A 22,563-nucleotide genomic window follows, 5' to 3' on the forward strand; every position below is an offset into this window, starting at 1 on the left:
TTCAGTATCCATCATTTCATCATTCATACCTGATAAAAAAAACACATTTAAATAACCTCCAAATGATTAAAGTACATCCAAAAGCTTAAGAAAGAAGTTTTTTAGAGACTCATTCTGTATAAAATGAGACAAAACCTTACAATCAGTTTTGGAACTCTTAGGAATTATTCAGGATGCTGTGACAGGGGTATTTTATTGTAGAGTAAGAGTTAAAATAAGTTAAAGTAAGAGGTTTAATGTGTTAATTATAATTACTTTGCTCATAAACTACTTGAAGAAAGGTCATTTACTTATGGTGTGCATAAGGTTTCTTTGTTTTTCTTGACCTTCATTTTTAATTAACATCATTTTTTTTTCTTACTTCATTTTTAATTCTTTTCAAAAACCTGCCCTTCATACTCTTCTATCTCTTCTTTTGTAACATTGTACTTCTTTCCCTGTAACATCTGAGGTATTAATTACGAGATACTCACTACTCCTAAACATTCTTTTAAGAAACTGATATCACTTACTACACCTGAATATTAACAACATTGACTATAACATTGAAATTGATCTGGCACTTTCTTTCAGTCGATGTTATTATCGTCGATATGGCCAACAACATTATTCAAGCATGCTGTATGTTTATAGATTCGTTTGACACTAAGATGATTACAGTTTTGAAGACACCCAGTCATGCCCACTAGAAAGTATTCCTGCAATTGGAACAAGAGGAAACATTGGAATTGACAGTAGAGACAGTTTTAAAAATTACTTCTGTTCTCCTGAATGTTCAGTGTCCTGGCAAAATCATTCTTGTAACATTGCAGCATAGGAAGTTTATTGATATGAGTACGCATTACAAGCTACGAACTACTAAAAGTAATAATTTTGTATCAAATTCTTTAAAATTGTTTACTAGTAAGTTTTGTATAATGTCCTCTTTTAGGTTATAACTATCACCTTCTTATTCCTTCGGTTATAACTTTTAACTTAAAAATAAAATTTAATTTGTATTATTGCTTACCAACATTAGATCTTGTTTTCATCCATCTGGTCCCATTTTTCACCAATAACATTCTTATTTACAGCCCTCCAAGCATCTTTTTTCAGTTCACAGTTTTTGAATTCATTATGCCTTGTATTACAAAGATTGGACATATATTTTTCAATTTCAAGAATGAAAAACTGATTATCCAAGTACTATTCCACAGTATAATTATTTTAAATATCAAAAATTAAAGAAGAGAACATGAATATAGCAACAACAGAAACAGTAGTCTGCATCAAAGAGTTTTCATGCACGTATGGTCAGTTACTGAGCTTGAAAACCAGCTTGAAAGATTGGTCTGGTTGTATTCACCAACTGGGGACCTTGAGAATGTGACAGACAAGCCCTACACCAGCAGGAAAACAAGCTGCATCTGACCATGCCTATGTTACAGCAACGTGTCTATATTTTGTTGCTTGTTTTCATGCTGCATATTGGTTTGAAAGACACTCATGTGGCTGTAGCCTAAAAATAATTCCAGCCTCAATAGGTTTGAAGATCTGTATACTCTTCAAAAAATGAAATTCCAGATGTCATCCAAACATGTGTTACACAAATGGCAAGTATTGTAAAATTAATACCTTTACAAAAAAGTGTATTTGATGATTTACATTTTACAAATGAGATATGCTGAAAAGTATCCGGCCATTACAAATACAGTGAGAACTGATTATATGGCCTGCATGAAACTTTACAATCTTGGAGGAGACTTTACAACACTTGCAAGAAGTGTGTGAAGTTGACTAGACCATAACTTTCTATGGTGCTAGACAGTAGTTGTAAATCATTGTTTAACGAGTTTTATGTCCGCATCATTTTGTGACTACCACATTTATAATGGCTGAGCAATTACATCAGTTTAATATTGCTCATATACATTTCAAAATTTGAAAATTCATCTACAAAAACTATGTAAATGATGAAGAAAGTGAAATAATGACTCGTGATAAACTATGATAAAGTTATATGAAACAAGTTTTCAAAAATTGTGGGAATCCATTAAAGTTATTTCCATTCTGCCAGATCTTTAGTAACAGAACAACCAAAAAAGCAGACTACAATCAATCAAAATTAGCAGTTAATGGAATTAGAAGGAAATTTATAGGCCATCGTTAGAGAGATTTTGATGGAAAACATTAGCACATAATGCAATGCAGAAAAATTCATTCCATTTCTTTTTTCATAAGATCAGAAGGAATTATTTGTTGACATTTTCAAATTTCCTCAAGAAACTAAGTTAGTATAAGTTATGAAGTAAATTATAGATATATGGCTATGATATTGACACTACATCTTAGACTTTCACTTTCTCAGTGAAAGTCATCTTGATTTCCATATTCAAAGAAGATGGGATGATTCTTGATATTACTCTGAAGTGAAGTTAGAATTATTTACATCAAGGCTCTTTTCTGCATGAGGTATTCAATCAAAAAAAATCTTGCATTGTTCTACATAAGAGACTGTCTTTTCGTTATTTTTATTTTAATAATCTTTTGCGCTTGAAATACATTAAACATAAATTAAATAAGAAAACTAAAAGAGGTATATTTTTTTATTTAATATAAAATGTATTTTATATTTTTATTAAAATATATTGGAGTTATTTATTGAAACATATTGAGGTTATGTTGAAAAAGTCAACATAAATGTTGGCTTCATGTATTATTTATTAATTATGCTGACTTTGCTGTTTCTTGTCAACCTTAAATTGAGCTTAACTCCAGGTATACTATTACAGCATATCTAAATCTCAGTGACATTGATGTTGCAGTTTTGGAGATTTTTGAGTTACAAAATTTTCTCATTTTTTGAGCAGTTGAGCATAATTTATGAACAATTCACCCAGTCTTCATCAAATTCTCAAATGCACAACTTCATATACAGTTTATTACAGCATATCTAAATTTCAGTGAAATTTATTTAGTAATTTTGGAGATTTTTAAGCCATAAAACTTTATACATGATTGGTACTTTCATAATCATCATACCTCAAAATGTAAAGAAAGTTCAGTTTCACTTGCCTTTCCCAAATCATCATGCAACCAAAAAAATATCTCGAATTGATATATTTTGTCTGTATTCAACATTAAATTGAGCTTAATTCAGAAACAACTCAACCAATCTTCATCAGATTTTACATGCACAAGTTCAGATACACTATTTCACAATTTTTTCTAAATTTAAATGAGATTGATTGAATTGTTTTGGAGATTTTCAAGCCACAAATTTTACAAGTAAGCCTATATATATACTCACATAAGAAAATTACATTTTAAGTGAAACGTATTTTCATATTCCTCAAAGTTCAAAACGTAAAGAAAATTCAGTTTTACCTCTCAATCCCATTGAGCGAAAGATACAGTACTTTTCTTCGAAAAGTCAGTAAAAACATTTACAACTGTGGGAAAATGGTGTGTGGCAGCTTCATTATGATGTGCAGTTGTTAGTTCTTTAATTCTTATACAGACATTTAAGGGAAATCATTTTATCACCAAATAAAAAGTCTGCTAAAGCTAAGATTTTGCTGCCTGTTACTCAAAAGCTTTTCTAAAACAGAATACTGTTTAAAGGGAGGAAACTTCAGACCATACATAAAATTTTAAAAATATCTACAAAGCTGAATGATTTCTGAAATCCTGAGAGGAGTCTATTTAAAGGGAATTAGTGCCCTTTTTTTAATATTTTTAAATATTTAACAGTTGGGTATTTCTGAATTAGCCTCATATGTTATTAATAAATCACTTTAAATTTATTTGATCAGTATTAAATTAAAATATATTCTTTAAACAATAGTGGATAGTTCTGAACTCATGTTGAGAATTTTATTACTATTCAACATCACATATTATTAGTGTGTAATTGTTTTTTTATTGCAGTACATATTATTAAATTATGTACCAACATTAAAGATGACTGATAAAAAAAATTACCCATTAACTACATAACATTACCACTCTGTAAAGATTTTCACTTCAACCCAGAATCTCCTAAATAAGCTATAAATTTATTTTAATGTTTCATAAAATTAAAGTTACTTTTCAACCATGCTTACAAATATATTTACTATACAGGTAAATAAATAAAAATTTTGTATAGTGTACACTACTACTTCAGAAACTTCAATGAAGTACATAATTTATTTTTATTACGAAAATTAAATGTAGTAAGTTAAAAACATAGAGAACATAACAGTAAGATAACTTTTGTGGTGTTTTTAATCTGTGACTGGTAATTCATTACACTATTTAAGCAATAATTAAAATAAGCAATAATTGAAAATTTTGTGGCTCAAAAATCAAATAAAATAATATGTATTGTTACATTTAAAATGAATTTATGTATATTTTTCAATTATAAAAAATAAAAATAATCTTTTATTTTAATTATAACATTGATGTATTATTAATCGTCTGATTAAGTACCAAAAATCTTACTTCAAAAAATTCTTCATGTTGTTAAGGATTGTGTATTCTTTTACTATACAATAATTTTCATATATGTATTATGCTGAAACACAACTTAATATTTTACCTAGGAAGTAATATTCAATTTGTATCTATCTCAATATGAGAGCACTGCCATTATTTTTAGCTGATGCTAGAATGCAAACTGTGATGGGAGACTGAAGTCAGTGTTATAACTATTTCCTCAAATTATCCTCTTGTTAAAGGTAGTCTTCATTCCATATTTTCATTACTATTCTAGAATGCTGAATGACTAGTTAAAGATATCATTATAGTTTAGATATTTAATAACACTAGATAGGAAAATATTTATATAAGACTATCATTGATGTATTACAAACATTTTACAGTAAGAAGTATGATCTTGTTACATATTACATTATGTGTATTATTTTATGAAATGTAAACATTGATTATCAAACAAGTATAAAATTACTGTATTTGTTAATAGGTAAAGAAGAGTTACCATTAAATTCTGCAAAGGATGTTCTTAGTTTAGATTTAGATGCTTTTTTGGCTACAATGACAGTGCCTCCTCCACTTCGCACTGCTTCAACACTGGAATTAACATCGGAACAGATCAACTCATTTATTATACCACCTCCTCCACCTCCTACTGATATACCCGTAAGACCTCTTTATTTTTTAATACAGATTAATGATATGATTAGCTTATCTGATCCTGATTTTTTTTTTTTTAACTGGCATTTATAACATTATCCACAAAAATGTCAACAAAATTCAGTGAACTGCTCCCTGCATGTTTAAATTTGGTGATTTACAGAACTTAATTAATAGGCCATTCAATTTTTAGAATTATATTTCTTAAGACGTTCCAGGTTCTGTGGAACCATCTGCTTGTAAGATTCTGCTTGATAACTCTGATCTCAATTCAGATCATATAAATTTTTTTCTTTCTTTAATTTAAATATAATATTTTAAATTGTTATAATATAACAAATATTTTTATAAGTTATCTTAAAGAATTTCAAATTTTCCAATCTATTCATAACTTTATAAAAAATGACTACTCTTTAAGGTGAATGAATCAGATTTTAAATGTAGAAGTGGTTCTAATGTTTTCAGCTATGCACAACCAACTTTTATCAGTGACTGGTTTATTATTGTATAAGTGACTGCAGAATAATTGCCAGCAATCTTTTTATTTTGAAAGCCATTATTTAAAATATGGGCAAAAAAATTAAAACTGAAGAATTCTTTAAATTAATATGATAATATAACAAAAGTTTAGTAACTAAAGGAAACTATCTTGGCTAAGCTAAAAACATTTTTTTTAAATGAAAAAAATGTACTAGTAATTTTTTAGACAATTGCAGTACAGTTTATTTTTAGTAGCCTAAACTCCTTTCAGATGCAGATAAAGAACAGCATTTTATCTTCTGCGACAGGTTTTATTTTATGAATATTATAATATAATAACTGAAACTGTTTTCTAAAAAAATTACAAAACCAGGAAATGAAAAACTTAATTACCAAATACACGAAAACAAGTATAGCTGTAGGTTAGAATACCCAAGTTGAGGTCACCTTTATTGTGTTGCTGCCGAAAAAATTTGTATTTACAAAGAGAAATTGCTTTATTCATTCAGAAATTACTTCAAAATGTTTTTTAAAAAAATATATTACAAAATATATATATATAAAAACCCAATGTGTTCCCTTAATTGGAAGATTACAAATATATATATATGTATGTAAATAAAGTAACGAGACTGGTTCAGAAAAATCTTTTATTTACACTCCAATTATACATGGACTCTATCACCTTCAAAATACCATAGTTCCCTTGGGAAGCCACGCAACATTACAAACAGTTTTCCCACTCTTCATAGCTAGGCTTACCATACGTCTGAGATTAGTCTGCACAGTCCTAGGTTTTTATCTATATGTTTGACATATATTTTTATCTATATATTTTTTATCTATATGTTTGACATCGTGTTTTTAAATACTCTCTTACGGTCGTGCAACTCTCAGCCAACCTTGGAGCAAGCGCTGACATTGATTTTGACCAAGGCTACCGGTCTCCATTTCCCTAAATGTTAGATAAATGCTAAATGTTAAAATTAATTCAGAACTTTCCTGTTGTGAATTTTATGATGTAATTAAAACAAACAAACCATTTTTGGAAAAAGTCACATCTAGTGAAAAATACAATTGAATAGATAAACTTTATGTTTCAGTAAAACTATTTCTATATTTAACAGTTTCTGTTTAACAGAAACAGAAACAGATTAACTTTAACAGATGTTCTGAGAAAGAAGAAGGTGTACAGGCGACCTTGAAACAAGAGTAGAAAAAGCTTTCTTCTTCCATCGATCTTCCCACAATCTTAACCTTGTTGTGAACGACTTAGACGTTATCCCAGAAATTCAAGACTGAGTTGGAACTATCAAAGAGATAATATTTTTTTGTGAGTTTGTTTTATGATGCAAGCTTATTGCTAGCATTCCTAAATTGTGGGAGACTAGGTAGTTAGATACAAAAGTATCCGTGTTTTTAAGCATGACTTCGTTGATATTGTTAATACAATACCGCCACTCACATTCCTGTTCAACAAAAGCATAGAAGCAATCATCCAGTCAAAAGTTCATCCAAATTTTGGAGAAGGTCTCTAATAATTCCTTGCTTGGATACCATCCTGTCATCTTTAACAGTCAGATTTAATGTAGACAAAATGCCTGTATTTTCAGTGATAGATTTCCATCCGAGTAACATGGGAGGAGTTTTATTGGAGGAATGGGGTGAAAGTACTTCATCTTGGGCAACTTTTTACAGTTTAGAAGGCATTGAAGGAGAAAGGGAATTGTGGGTCAAAATGGGAAAGAGGTACAGGAAGCACCAGACATAATTGAAGTTTTAGAAAAGGGCGAATAGTTTTCCTGACTATTAGGAAGGCAGTGCTGATATTGCCTTTACAGTCCTGTACAAGTACTAACGAGCTTTTATTTAACTCTCTTCATTGAACTAAAACATGGATAAGAAGCACCATTGGTGAAAATAGGTTAATGTTAAGCATTCACCAACAATGGTTTTTTGCTAACAAGGAGCAATTAACTGAAGCTTTAGTAAGACAGTTTGCATCTAATCCTTGCAAACTATTGGCAAAAAATAATTTTTTTTAAATAAATATTTTATTCTTCCTTTTGTTATAGTGGTATTATTGCATAGCACCCCCCCCCCCCTTCCAACATGGACTACCCTTCTGCCATGAAATAAGTTAAATTGTTTATGAATTCATTCTTCATTCTTTAGGCTAAAGAGGTTAGTAATAATAATAAAAATGTTTAGAAAAACTTGTGAAATGGTCTTTAATTATTTTTATTTCAAAATAGATATTATTTAAAAAACAGTTCTTGTAAATCTGAATGAGCTACCAAAAAATATTTATTTATCAGTTCTCTCAAACAGAAAAATTAATGAAATCAATTATGGTTAGTAGTTGATTGAAGAATCATTTATTTAAATCATATGCCACTGACATCCCTAATTGATTGTTAATAGGAGGAATGGCCAAATGTAAAAGTCTGCCTAAACTCACAATAAACCTTGAAAATTGGTAATTATAGGAATAAAAAATCATGGAGTAGTTTTTTTAGTTTATTATACTATGAATTAATATAAGTTAATTCAAAAATCTGTTTACAGTTTGCTACTAAATTTTTATTTAACAGAAAATAACAGTTCAATTTCTTATTTACATATTTGATTGTTTTAGGAAAATGAGGAAACAAAACTAAACGGTCATGTCATCAGTGGGAATGTTACAAATGATAGTTCATTAAATGGAATAGAATCAGTTCAGTCATCGAAACAAGTTGAAAGAAGAGGAAGTAGTGCAAGTGCTAAAAGTAAAGCAACTTTTTCATGTTGCACAAAACCTAGACAACAAAGTCCAGACAGTTCACCTTTAGATTTACCTCCTAGAAATGATTCACCTAGTCCTCCATCTCGTCCTCCTAAAGCAATAGTTCAGTCATCTACTGATTCTCCTCCATTACCTCCTAGATCTGACTCTTATACTGGAACACTCACTAAAAAGCCTCCACTACCTCCTGTACCATCACAAGTAAGTAAACCAATACAAAATGTATATTTAATTAAGTTATATTAATCCGATCAACCCAAGTATAGAATTTTGGGTTGATCGGATTAATATAATTTGTGTAGCACAGAGGAATATGATTCCTGAAAGGATCGATTTAAAAAAAAATAATTAGTTAAGTATATTGTTGCATTTTCCATGGCTCGATCAGGATATTGAGAGGTTGTTGACAATTTAGAATGTTTATATGATTACAGTTTATTGGTTTAAAATGCTCAAATTACAACCAGGCAGATTAATAATAATAACAATAGTGATAAATACAATAATGATAATAATAATAAGTGACAATAATAAAATAAAACAATTAATGAACACAAATATTAATGTAGTAATTACAACCACAATAATAGTCAGGATAAAAATAGTAAATAATAATTACATTACATAAAACATAACATAATTAAAACAGTAAGCATGACCAAAAAAACAGAGAAAAATACATAACGTAATCAATAAAAAATAACAATCATAATATTACACTTCAAATAGTGGTAAATGTCAATAGTAAATAATAAATATAGATTACACATAAGAAAGTGTTCAAAATAAATAATCATTTGCAATTAATTCCAGGTATATAAACAGAAAACTAGTATTCAGACCCATTAAAAAAGAAATCGCTAGTCTTAACCCTTTCTAACCACTAATCTTATTAACAAATTACCATATAATATGGACTAATATGCAACTTCCTTTGCTATCTACCCTAACAGTTTATGAATTAAGTCTTCTGCATTATTTCTTTCACTTATACACTTATAGTTTTACTGTAATTCACCAATAGTATTTCTGGTCTACTGGAATTACTCGTGGCGTCATCTTACTCGTATCAAACTGTATACTCTCCTCGCTGGACTGACGTCTAATACACTCATCTCGCAGACTCACACCTGTGACTTTCCACGCTGGACCGTCGTCATACGTCTTGCTAGACTGGTTCACAGAACTCTGTCGAACTCACACGATTCCACACAACTTGCAGCTTCTCCTCACTGAATTTTTCACAGAACTGCTCTTGTAGGACTGTAATGCCTTGCAGATTGGTTCTAATAGAACTTTCTCTTAGCTGGTCTTATTGGGCTAATTATTCTGCTAGTCTATTTACCTGCCAGGCTGGACCCAAGTCGAAGTGTAAATCAGTCAACCAAGGCTTTTGTTCCCAAGAATTCCAAACTGTTTCTTCTCATTGTATAACAGATGTTCATTGTGTGTTAGCAGGCAGTATAACAAAGGACGATTGTTAAACAGACTACTTTACAAAAAGGGTTCTTTTGTGTTTTTCTGGATTTTGCAATTATTATACTTTATGTTACTTTCATAATAATTGGTAGGAATCTGTTACTCAGGCCCGCTATACCAGTCTTGTTACAATATATTTATTTTTTTTTTTGTACTTTTTTATCTTATTAAACTGCTTGTTTAGGTTCAAATTTTTAAAAGATTAGATCTTTTCAATTATTGGTGTAAGAAATTTCTTTAACATGTTTGATACTAACCAGATTTTAGTACATATATCCTCTAATAACATATTCTTCATGTTTTTTTTTTTTTTTTGTTTTTAGTTCAGATAGCCCTAAAACATATAAACATAGTACACAGATAAGTTAAAACTACCATATTAATTCCATCAATCAATTTTCATGGGATCCCACAACTTCAGTTGGTATTTAATTTTATAATTACATTAAATAAATTGTTTTTGCAATTTGTGAATTTTGAAAGTGTATGTTTGCTGCAGAGTAACCATGCTCATAGTGTGAGTCGACTGCACTATACACTAATTCTATATATATATGTGTGTGTGTGTGTGTGTGTGTGTGTGTGTGTGTGTGTGTGTGTGTGTGTGTGTGTGTGTGTGTGTCTAAATTAGATTATAAATATTATACATATTATTATATATAAAATAAATTCTATTCTATTAATATAAACCACCAAAAAACAGAAATTAGATAAGTCAAAATTATCATATTAATTTCCAATAATTGTTTTTTGCAGGCTTTTGCATCTTTAGCTGTAATAAATTGTATAACTACATTAAAATGAACTCATTTTATAATTTGTCAAGTTGTCAAAATTCCAGTACTGAGCAGCAAAATTTGAATATATGTTAATAGTAAATTTCAAAATTTATAAAATAGTAACAATTTTGACATATTCAAAATTCACAAATTATAAAAACAATTTATTTAATATAATTATAAAATTAAATACCAACTGAGGATAACACGAAAATCGATTCTTGGAAATGACCGTAATTATCCATAAAAATATACCAGTTTGCTGTTATTATGAACATTGTTCATTCTTTCTTTTTTTAAATATTGATTTTCTATTAATAGTATAATATTTAAATATATTTCTGACTGAAAATGCACGATCCCACAAAAGTGCTTTATGTTAATAGAATTAAAAATATAATTTAACAGTGCAGTAACTACAATTTTTACAACTTTTTTTATATGCAGGAGAAATAATTTGAAAATAGTTTGACAAGTTAGTTAACTTACATTAGATGAGTAGTTAATTTGAAAAGGTTAACTGATAGAAACAATACAAAATGGGATATTAATGAGCTGTTTGCATCAGGATTTATTTAACTAGTAAGATGTGGAAAGACCATGTTCATGACAATATGAACAAAAAAATCTAATTTTGTAGAAGTAGATTTCAATAATTATATTTTTTTCTAGATAGTAATTTTATAGTAATTGCCTTGCTGAAAAGACTTTCATAATTGAAAGGATTCTCTGAGAGTGGTCAGTCAGGGAGAGCAGAGACATTATAAACTCAACTGAGTATTTTACGCATTCACTTTGGCAAAGATTGAGTTAATTATCAAAATATTTTTATTTTTTTCATAAAGTGAAGATGAGAATTATTATTTCACTTTTAATTAAATAAAGACGTGAGTTGTCAAGAGTCTCTTGATTTTTTCAAAAGCAGAAGTTTAAAAAAGAAGCTTTAAAAAATTATGACGTTTGACAATAAACTTCATGTACTGTAAGACTTCTATTTTTGTTGATGAAGGGCTTTTTAATCCAGGACTTAAGAGCATCTGGGTGGCTAACACACCTCAAACTTACAATGTCAAAGCTTTCACTGGCTCTAAGGAGTATGATTATTTAAAAAAGAAGGGATTGCGTATCCCAAGCTTACAATTTTAAATTAAATGGAGCTAAAGCCTTAGAAATGTCTGATGTTTACTGGATTCCCAGTATTTTAATTGCAACTTGTTTTAGATCACCTTTTTTTTAAATACTGCTGCCGTTATGCAGTATTAAATGTTTTTTTTAATTGAGAGGTACTGAGGGGCATAAGCCCTTTGGAAGACAGGTGGGTATGGATCCTTCTTCTATTATGATTCTTAATTATTTGTCAGGTGTAACACATTTAGAAAAATAATGATTATAACAATAGTTAAATTTGGGAATTTAAAGCCCATAATGGTAACTAAGCAAAATTTCTTGGTCATCATTACATATTTTAATTTTACTGTTGGGAATCAAATTTTGGGGAAAAATCATTTGAATATTGCAATATTTGGATTTTTTAATAGAAAAGGATAGAGCCCATTGGAGGCAAGAAGGCCAGATCATCTTGGACAGCTATATGTTGCATTCTTTTTCTTAATTTTTTTTCTGAAAATAAAAATCATTTAGAAAAATAAACAAACAGTTTTTAAACCACAGTTTTTCTCTTTTTGTTGGGCTCAAGAGATGAACATTTTAGGTGGCAGTAAGGTCTGAACTTTTTGTTTTCCTATTTATTTTTTTAAGTGTTTTTGATGGCAAAACACATTTTTAAACAGAATGGTTAGAATATCACCAATTTCAATTTTCATTCATTAAGAGGCTAATAGGCTCAGAAGTAGAAGGTACTTCAGGGAGGGTAACGGAATCACATCTACTTGGACACCACTATTTTTAAATTTTTTCTCTTAAGGTAAAGCATATCTAGGAAAAAACAAAATAATTTTGATATCGCTGTATTTTTGTTTTTGTTAACTGATGAATGGGTTGAAGAATAAGGGCTTGAAACATTTGGGATTCAAGGTCAGAACCTTTCCTTCAGCTATGATATTTAATTTTTTCTCAAGATAAAACACACTTTGAAAAGTTAAATTTGAAAATGCAGCATTTATTCAAATAAACAATAAACACTTTTTTTTTATTTTTACAGACAATGGAAGCAAGGGGGCTTCCATTGTCCTAACCTCCTTCTGTAATATGTTTTTTTTCTGAAGGTAGAACACATTTTGAAAAAAAAATCTGAATTTGGGGGATCCACAAGGAGTTATAAGAGTTTAAAATCATTTTAAAATTAATGATAATATGCTATTCCTGTAAAATCAGATTACAATGCTTAGTAGATAAATTATTTTATCATAATAGGAATTTTTTTTTCAATTGATTATTAATATTAATAATCAATCAATTTACCCTGAAGATTATCAAAAGGATGAAATTGAGGAGTATTTAGGGGTTATATAATTATTCTTATGATACTTGAGAAGGTAAAGTTTTATAACAGTCTATCACATTGTGACAATTTCTCACACCAGTAGTTTAGTAGTTTCTGAGACTATCCCAAACACCTAAACTATATAATATATATATATAATACAATATATATATATATTAACTATATTTTCTAATATTTAAATATATTTCTGACTGAGAATGCACGATCCCACAAAAGTGCTATCATGATAAAATTAAGGTAAGATGTGTCTTATCTGTACTAGGTCAATATCTGTACTGTGTGTATGTGTACTGTACTTATCTGTACTGTGTCAATATACTGTACTAGGTGATTTATGTTAATAGAATTAAAAATATAATTTAACAGTGCAGAGGAATAATATGAATCTTAAAAAGATTAATTTCAATTAAAAAAAATGTATATATATTTAATATTATATGAAATATAAATCACCAAAACACAGTAATAAGTTAAACTTACCATTAATAATAATTTATACCGTATTAATTTCCAACTTATCTAATTACTGTGTTTTGGTGGTTTATACTTCATATAATATTGAAATTTATCAACACAGAGGTCAAAATGTTGATGAATTATTAAAATTTTCAACATATATATATATATATATATGTGTGTTACATATTGTTATATTGTTCAAGTTTTGGCTCTGCCCAGTCCATCTCTTGAGTCAGAAAAAACTGATGAAAGATCATGGTAGTGTGGAGAGGTTTATGAGTTATAACCACGATGAAAAACAAGGCTTATTAAATCATTGATTTTATTAATCTTAAGTAATTGATATCAGCTGATTCGTTTTTAGAGAAATGTAAATGAATGATTCTCTTAGTCTCGTTATAAATGCGTTTGATTTACTAATTTGACAATAAATAATTTATTTTTTCTTGAAATATCATATCAGTCAATGAATTATTTTTTTGGACAAATCTGGCGTGTAAACTTTTGTTGGCTAAACCGGCTGGATGTGTTCTACTTTTTTTACCTTGTTACCATAGTTATTTTTATGTACTTAAAAAGAAAATTGTGTGACTAATCATAACAGTCTTCTGTGTAAATTAAATAATCATTTTTTGACAGTTGTAAATTCTACTTGATACTGTTGTGAAATCTTTATGTATATCATGCTTGTTAATTGTTATTTATCATAATATTTTCTGAAATTGATATACTCTATGTATTAATATTTTTTTGTGGCTGTTCTGCTATTTTGGGTCAAGATTATATAAATAAAAGACAATTTATGAAATGTTTTGGAAACTTTGTTTGGTTGCTAAGACTATTTATTTATTTGTTTTCCATTTTTTATCACAGTCACTTTCAAATCCCAGACCCTGAGATCCTCTCAAAATATATTAATATAAGATCTATATTAAGATAATATATAGAGTTATTATGTTCATATAGTTATGATTTTCTTTACACTAACAAAAAAAAACTTTTTCATTTATTTCACACTGTGAAAACCTTGCTATCTTTTTGGGAATAGATTTCTGTTGCAAGAAATTTAAAAGTCAAGATCTCACTGTCACCCACCAATAATTAGCTTAGCCAAAAAAAAGAATATTTACCTAGATATTGGCATAATAATTTGTCACTAATAAATAACAACTGCATGCAAGGAAACTGCATCCATTGTTGTTAACTTTGGTAACATAGATCTCCAAGATCATAAAATATATTTATGCAAGGATAAATACACATGCTTATAACCTTACTTAACCAGCTCCTCTTTTACCAGTTGGTATCAAAGTTATAACTCTATTTCATCCCACTTATTTTATTTTATTTCTGTTTTGTTCACCTTCTAAGGTCGTCAGGAAGTGATGATCTATCCCCTAATCATCCCTCAACACTTCCTTTAACTCCTTCTTCCCATTTTCTTCTCAAACAATTGGTTGGAAACTGTTGGTTTCTTTCCTTCTTATCCTGCTTTTTAGCACAATCTACATCATCTCTGCATGTCTATCCTTTGTGAACAAATCATCAGAATTATGTTTTTCCTAATATTTTTATAGTTGCACTACTTACAAAGACTTTGTTTCATAACTTGGTTTCTTATTCGGTTGTGTCTCGTTTTTTTTTCTGTTTGTTGAAAATACCACATTTTCATAGCCTAGATTTTACTATAATGCCTCTTGTTAAGATTGCAGGATTCACAGCCATACATAAGAGTGTATATAAAACATAATACACGAGATAATCAGCTTTCCCTTTTTTATAATTTCACTTTTCCGGTTGGCTCTCTCTCTCACTCTCTCTGTATATATATATATATGTGTGCGTGTGTGTGTGTGCGCGCGCGTGTGTGTGTGTGTGGATGAGATGGGCTATATTACACAGTATTAGATACTTTGAAATGTTAAGTACCTCTAGGTAGTACAAATAAGTCGGGAAATTTTGTTTGCCAATGGTAACACTGAATTTTACACTTAACATGGCATATGTTCTTTTGGTTGAACAGGCAACCAAACTTGTTTTATGAAGTTTTTACGGTAAAGAGAAGTCAAATGAATGAGTTTTTATTATACCAATAAAATTTTTATCTTAACACATTATTTGTGAACAGATTCTTGTATGAAAGCATAATAATGATTCCAGAAGATGTTTATACATTTAATGTATATTTTTATATAAAAATATAGTAAAAGGAGGCATAACAATCTTCAAATTTGACTAATTTAACTACTTGTTACTAACGGTGTCAAAATATTCTGTGAAAATTATGCCTAGCCTTCAAGTATTGCATTGGCTGTAAATACCTGCATATATGTAATAAAATTTATAACAGTTATACTTAAATACAATAAAACAGAAAATAGTATTTTTAATAAAAAAATATAAATACATATGTATATGTTTTTCTTCAACATATTTTCTTTCCATTTCAGGATATTTCATTAAAGAATGGTTATTTATCACTAAGCCGTGAAGGCATTGCTGTTTGTACAGGACTTTGTGAAAGATTAGGTCAGATAGCTGCACAGTGTAATGCTGATCAGGCCCATGGTGGTGGGGCAAATATAGATGAATCAAGATTTCAGGTAATAAATTTATTACTTATAATATATGAATTTTTTTTTTGTTAAAAAATATTTCATTTAAAAATTGTAAATGATCTAAGGACTGAAAGACATTTATCCAATGATGAATTCTGTTTTATTAATCTATTTAAAAATAAATTTACTAATTAATGTTGTTCTAAATAAATGTATGTATTATAAAATTCATTTTTTACGCTTCCAGTTTTTGTTTTTCTTTGATTTTTGTTATTGACCTAGAGATCTCTTCTTCATCAGAATATATTTTTTTTTTATAATTTACATGAAATAACAAAGTGTGCAGTATTATTTTCTTTTAAATTATAGAGAAAAATAATATTTTTAATAAAAAGTATAAATTCATATGTTTATACGTATTACTTCAACACATTCTCTTTCATTACAGGATGTTTCATTAACTCCTTATTTTGTTATGAGAATAACTAGCACAAGTTTTAGTTTGTTAAAATGTGCTACATACATAAAATAAAAGTATGTTATAAATAAAAATAAAAAAAACATATATCACTGATACGTTCTCTTTCTTCTTATTTTCTTGTTTATATAATATCATAAGATATGTTTACTTTTTAAAAGAATAAACCAGTAAATGAATTTTTTGAACATATATTAGTCAAAAATTTTGACTATTTAACATAAACTTAATAATCTTTTTTCTTTATATATTTAAAAGAAGTAGAACTGTTTGACCTTATTATATCCAACTGTCCAATAGACTTTGCTATGGAATTTAAAATGATAGCACAATTTAGCTCAGTGTACTTACTGTAAAATTACTATTTTATTTGGTACTAGCAGGGATACTCAGTTTGACCTAAGCATTGGTCATGTACTAGCATCAGTCTTAATGGTAAATATTGTTCCCAGAATTTATGAGACCAAATTAGTTATTAACTACAATTTTTACAACTTTTTTTATATGCAGGAGAAATAATTTGAAAATAGTTTGACAAGTTAGTTAACTTACATTAGATGAGTAGTTAATTTGAAAAGGTTAACTGATAGAAACAATACAAAATGGGATATTAATGAGCTGTTTGCATCAGGATTTATTTAACTAGTAAGATGTGGAAAGACCATGTTCATGACAATATGAACAAAAAAATCTAATTTTGTAGAAGTAGATTTCAATAATTATATTTTTTTCTAGATAGTAATTTTATAGTAATTGCCTTGCTGAAAAGACTTTCATAATTGAAAGGATTCTCTGAGAGTGGTCAGTCAGGGAGAGCAGAGACATTATAAACTCAACTGAGTATTTTACGCATTCACTTTGGCAAAGATTGAGTTAATTATCAAAATATTTTTATTTTTTTCATAAAGTGAAGATGAGAATTATTATTTCACTTTTAATTAAATAAAGACGTGAGTTGTCAAGAGTCTCTTGATTTTTTCAAAAGCAGAAGTTTAAAAAAGAAGCTTTAAAAAATTATGACGTTTGACAATAAACTTCATGTACTGTAAGACTTCTATTTTTGTTGATGAAGGGCTTTTTAATCCAGGACTTAAGAGCATCTGGGTGGCTAACACACCTCAAACTTACAATGTCAAAGCTTTCACTGGCTCTAAGGAGTATGATTATTTAAAAAAGAAGGGATTGCGTATCCCAAGCTTACAATTTTAAATTAAATGGAGCTAAAGCCTTAGAAATGTCTGATGTTTACTGGATTCCCAGTATTTTAATTGCAACTTGTTTTAGATCACCTTTTTTTTAAATACTGCTGCCGTTATGCAGTATTAAATGTTTTTTTTAATTGAGAGGTACTGAGGGGCATAAGCCCTTTGGAAGACAGGTGGGTATGGATCCTTCTTCTATTATGATTCTTAATTATTTGTCAGGTGTAACACATTTAGAAAAATAATGATTATAACAATAGTTAAATTTGGGAATTTAAAGCCCATAATGGTAACTAAGCAAAATTTCTTGGTCATCATTACATATTTTAATTTTACTGTTGGGAATCAAATTTTGGGGAAAAATCATTTGAATATTGCAATATTTGGATTTTTTAATAGAAAAGGATAGAGCCCATTGGAGGCAAGAAGGCCAGATCATCTTGGACAGCTATATGTTGCATTCTTTTTCTTAATTTTTTTTCTGAAAATAAAAATCATTTAGAAAAATAAACAAACAGTTTTTAAACCACAGTTTTTCTCTTTTTGTTGGGCTCAAGAGATGAACATTTTAGGTGGCAGTAAGGTCTGAACTTTTTGTTTTCCTATTTATTTTTTTAAGTGTTTTTGATGGCAAAACACATTTTTAAACAGAATGGTTAGAATATCACCAATTTCAATTTTCATTCATTAAGAGGCTAATAGGCTCAGAAGTAGAAGGTACTTCAGGGAGGGTAACGGAATCACATCTACTTGGACACCACTATTTTTAAATTTTTTCTCTTAAGGTAAAGCATATCTAGGAAAAAACAAAATAATTTTGATATCGCTGTATTTTTGTTTTTGTTAACTGATGAATGGGTTGAAGAATAAGGGCTTGAAACATTTGGGATTCAAGGTCAGAACCTTTCCTTCAGCTATGATATTTAATTTTTTCTCAAGATAAAACACACTTTGAAAAGTTAAATTTGAAAATGCAGCATTTATTCAAATAAACAATAAACACTTTTTTTTTATTTTTACAGACAATGGAAGCAAGGGGGCTTCCATTGTCCTAACCTCCTTCTGTAATATGTTTTTTTTCTGAAGGTAGAACACATTTTGAAAAAAAAATCTGAATTTGGGGGATCCACAAGGAGTTATAAGAGTTTAAAATCATTTTAAAATTAATGATAATATGCTATTCCTGTAAAATCAGATTACAATGCTTAGTAGATAAATTATTTTATCATAATAGGAATTTTTTTTTCAATTGATTATTAATATTAATAATCAATCAATTTACCCTGAAGATTATCAAAAGGATGAAATTGAGGAGTATTTAGGGGTTATATAATTATTCTTATGATACTTGAGAAGGTAAAGTTTTATAACAGTCTTATCACATTGTGACAATTTCTCACACAAGTAGTTTAGTAGTTTCTGAGACTATCCCAAACACCTAAACTATATAATATATATATATAATACAATATATATATATTAACTACATTTTCTAATATTTAAATATATTTCTGACTGAGAATGCACGATCCCACAAAAGTGCTATCATGATAAAATTAAGGTAAGATGTGTCTTATCTGTACTAGGTCAATATCTGTACTGTGTGTATGTGTACTGTACTTATCTGTACTGTGTCAATATACTGTACTAGGTGATTTATGTTAATAGAATTAAAAATATAATTTAACAGTGCAGAGGAATAATATGAATCTTAAAAAGATTAATTTCAATTAAAAAAAATGTATATATATTTAATATTATATGAAATATAAATCACCAAAACACAGTAATAAGTTAAACTTACCATTAATAATAATTTATACCGTATTAATTTCCAACTTATCTAATTACTGTGTTTTGGTGGTTTATACTTCATATAATATTGAAATTTATCAACACAGAGGTCAAAATGTTGATGAATTATTAAAATTTTCAACATATATATATATATATATATGTGTGTTACATATTGTTATATTGTTCAAGTTTTGGCTCTGCCCAGTCCATCTCTTGAGTCAGAAAAAACTGATGAAAGATCATGGTAGTGTGGAGAGGTTTATGAGTTATAACCACGATGAAAAACAAGGCTTATTAAATCATTGATTTTATTAATCTTAAGTAATTGATATCAGCTGATTCGTTTTTAGAGAAATGTAAATGAATGATTCTCTTAGTCTCGTTATAAATGCGTTTGATTTACTAATTTGACAATAAATAATTTATTTTTTCTTGAAATATCATATCAGTCAATGAATTATTTTTTTGGACAAATCTGGCGTGTAAACTTTTGTTGGCTAAACCGGCTGGATGTGTTCTACTTTTTTTACCTTGTTACCATAGTTATTTTTATGTACTTAAAAAGAAAATTGTGTGACTAATCATAACAGTCTTCTGTGTAAATTAAATAATCATTTTTTGACAGTTGTAAATTCTACTTGATACTGTTGTGAAATCTTTATGTATATCATGCTTGTTAATTGTTATTTATCATAATATTTTCTGAAATTGATATACTCTATGTATTAATATTTTTTTGTGGCTGTTCTGCTATTTTGGGTCAAGATTATATAAATAAAAGACAATTTATGAAATGTTTTGGAAACTTTGTTTGGTTGCTAAGACTATTTATTTATTTGTTTTCCATTTTTTATCACAGTCACTTTCAAATCCCAGACCCTGAGATCCTCTCAAAATATATTAATATAAGATCTATATTAAGATAATATATAGAGTTATTATGTTCATATAGTTATGATTTTCTTTACACTAACAAAAAAAAACTTTTTCATTTATTTCACACTGTGAAAACCTTGCTATCTTTTTGGGAATAGATTTCTGTTGCAAGAAATTTAAAAGTCAAGATCTCACTGTCACCCACCAATAATTAGCTTAGCCAAAAAAAAGAATATTTACCTAGATATTGGCATAATAATTTGTCACTAATAAATAACAACTGCATGCAAGGAAACTGCATCCATTGTTGTTAACTTTGGTAACATAGATCTCCAAGATCATAAAATATATTTATGCAAGGATAAATACACATGCTTATAACCTTACTTAACCAGCTCCTCTTTTGCCAGTTGGTATCAAAGTTATAACTCTATTTCATCCCACTTATTTTACTTTATTTCTGTTTTGTTCACCTTCTAAGGTCGTCAGGAAGTGATGATCTATCCCCTAATCATCCCTCAACACTTCCTTTAACTCCTTCTTCCCATTTTCTTCTCAAACAATTGGTTGGAAACTGTTGGTTTCTTTCCTTCTTATCCTGCTTTTTAGCACAATCTACATCATCTCTGCATGTCTATCCTTTGTGAACAAATCATCAGAATTATGTTTTTCCTAATATTTTTATAGTTGCACTACTTACAAAGACTTTGTTTCATAACTTGGTTTCTTATTCGGTTGTGTCTCGTTTTTTTTTCTGTTTGTTGAAAATACCACATTTTCATAGCCTAGATTTTACTATAATGCCTCTTGTTAAGATTGCAGGATTCACAGCCATACATAAGAGTGTATATAAAACATAATACACGAGATAATCAGCTTTCCCTTTTTTATAATTTCACTTTTCCGGTTGACTAATATATTTTAACCAGTAAAATTAACAATATTTTTTATTTTTTTGTAATTTGCAGGATGCCAAAGAAATTCTTACACTTGAAGTTCGTAAACTTGTAACTGCATCAAAATTATTAGTACGTAGTAGCAGTGCTGTAAATAGTATGAACTCATCATCAGCTGAATTTCAGATACATTTAGCTAATTGTATTACACTGCTTAGACGGTTAACTGAGCTTAGTAATAAAATGGCTGAACACACATCATTCCCGCTTCATACATGTAATTTAGTTGTTAAAGTGCAAGACGTAGTCGCTGTATTTAAAGATCTTCTTGCTACTGAAGGCCAAGAAGCTCTTCTTACCAGGCAAGCAGAAATTTTAGCCAGCGTTTTGGCAACATTGCTCAGAAGTCTTAGAGTATTTACACCTTAGTTTTAAGTACGAGTATTTGTAATATAATTTTTATCTACATTCTATAAAATTATATATATATTATAATAATTATTATTATTATTATTATCATCATTATTATTGTTACTAATAATTTGTTACTTTTTCATGAATAATTAAAATTAAATTCATGCCTATTGAGAGAACATTAGCCTGTTATTTGTAATGAATGATTTTTTTTTCATTATTTAACTAGAATGTAATTTTATTTGAGAACTTCAGTTTCATATTTCAGAAACTATCATTTGGTTAATTATATAATTTCGATAGATAAGTAAAATGAATTTTGTTTTTATAATTTCAATACTAAATTTCAAGCCTAGAATTTTCATAATATTTTATGTTATGTTGGGAAAATTGGTGAGTATTTATTTCATGTATTTATCTATTATAGTTATAATGTTACCATTATTTTGTTATGGTTTGTTGAATTTATTTAAATTTTTACATATGAAAAAAATTTATATATATATATATATATATATAATGCTTGTGTGTGCTTATTAGTGTAAATACATGGGTACTATAATTTTGTTCAGCACCTATATTTATTATTTTTCTGACTTATTATTTTATTAAGACTGCTAAAGTAATCAAAGATATATATTTTTAAATTGTGTATCTGAACTAGATTTAAAAATTTTGTTTTAATAAAACCATTTTAACGCTTTAAGGACCAGCCACTTTTTTAATTCTCCTAGAACTATTGGTCATTTATTTAAATCTCCTTTTAGAAATTCAA

The 22,563-nt window shown here is 28.4% G+C and overlaps 1 protein-coding gene across 1 annotated transcript in view; it reads left to right on the forward strand.

The window, feature by feature from the left end:
• Positions 1-21,967, forward strand: part of LOC142327273 (uncharacterized) — a 164,918-nt gene extending 142,951 nt beyond the window's left edge. Inside the window, exons 21-24 of the mRNA XM_075370165.1 lie at positions 4,949-5,124; positions 8,237-8,587; positions 16,018-16,170; positions 21,447-21,967. Coding sequence (XP_075226280.1) covers positions 4,949-5,124; positions 8,237-8,587; positions 16,018-16,170; positions 21,447-21,803 — 1,037 coding nt within the window. The 3' untranslated portion in view covers positions 21,804-21,967. The remainder of the gene's footprint in view (positions 1-4,948; positions 5,125-8,236; positions 8,588-16,017; positions 16,171-21,446) is intronic.
• Positions 21,968-22,563: the final 596 nt, after the last annotated feature.

The sequence above is a fragment of the Lycorma delicatula genome, chromosome 7, assembly GCF_047948215.1.
Source record: "Lycorma delicatula isolate Av1 chromosome 7, ASM4794821v1, whole genome shotgun sequence".
NCBI lineage: Eukaryota > Metazoa > Arthropoda > Insecta > Hemiptera > Fulgoridae > Lycorma > Lycorma delicatula.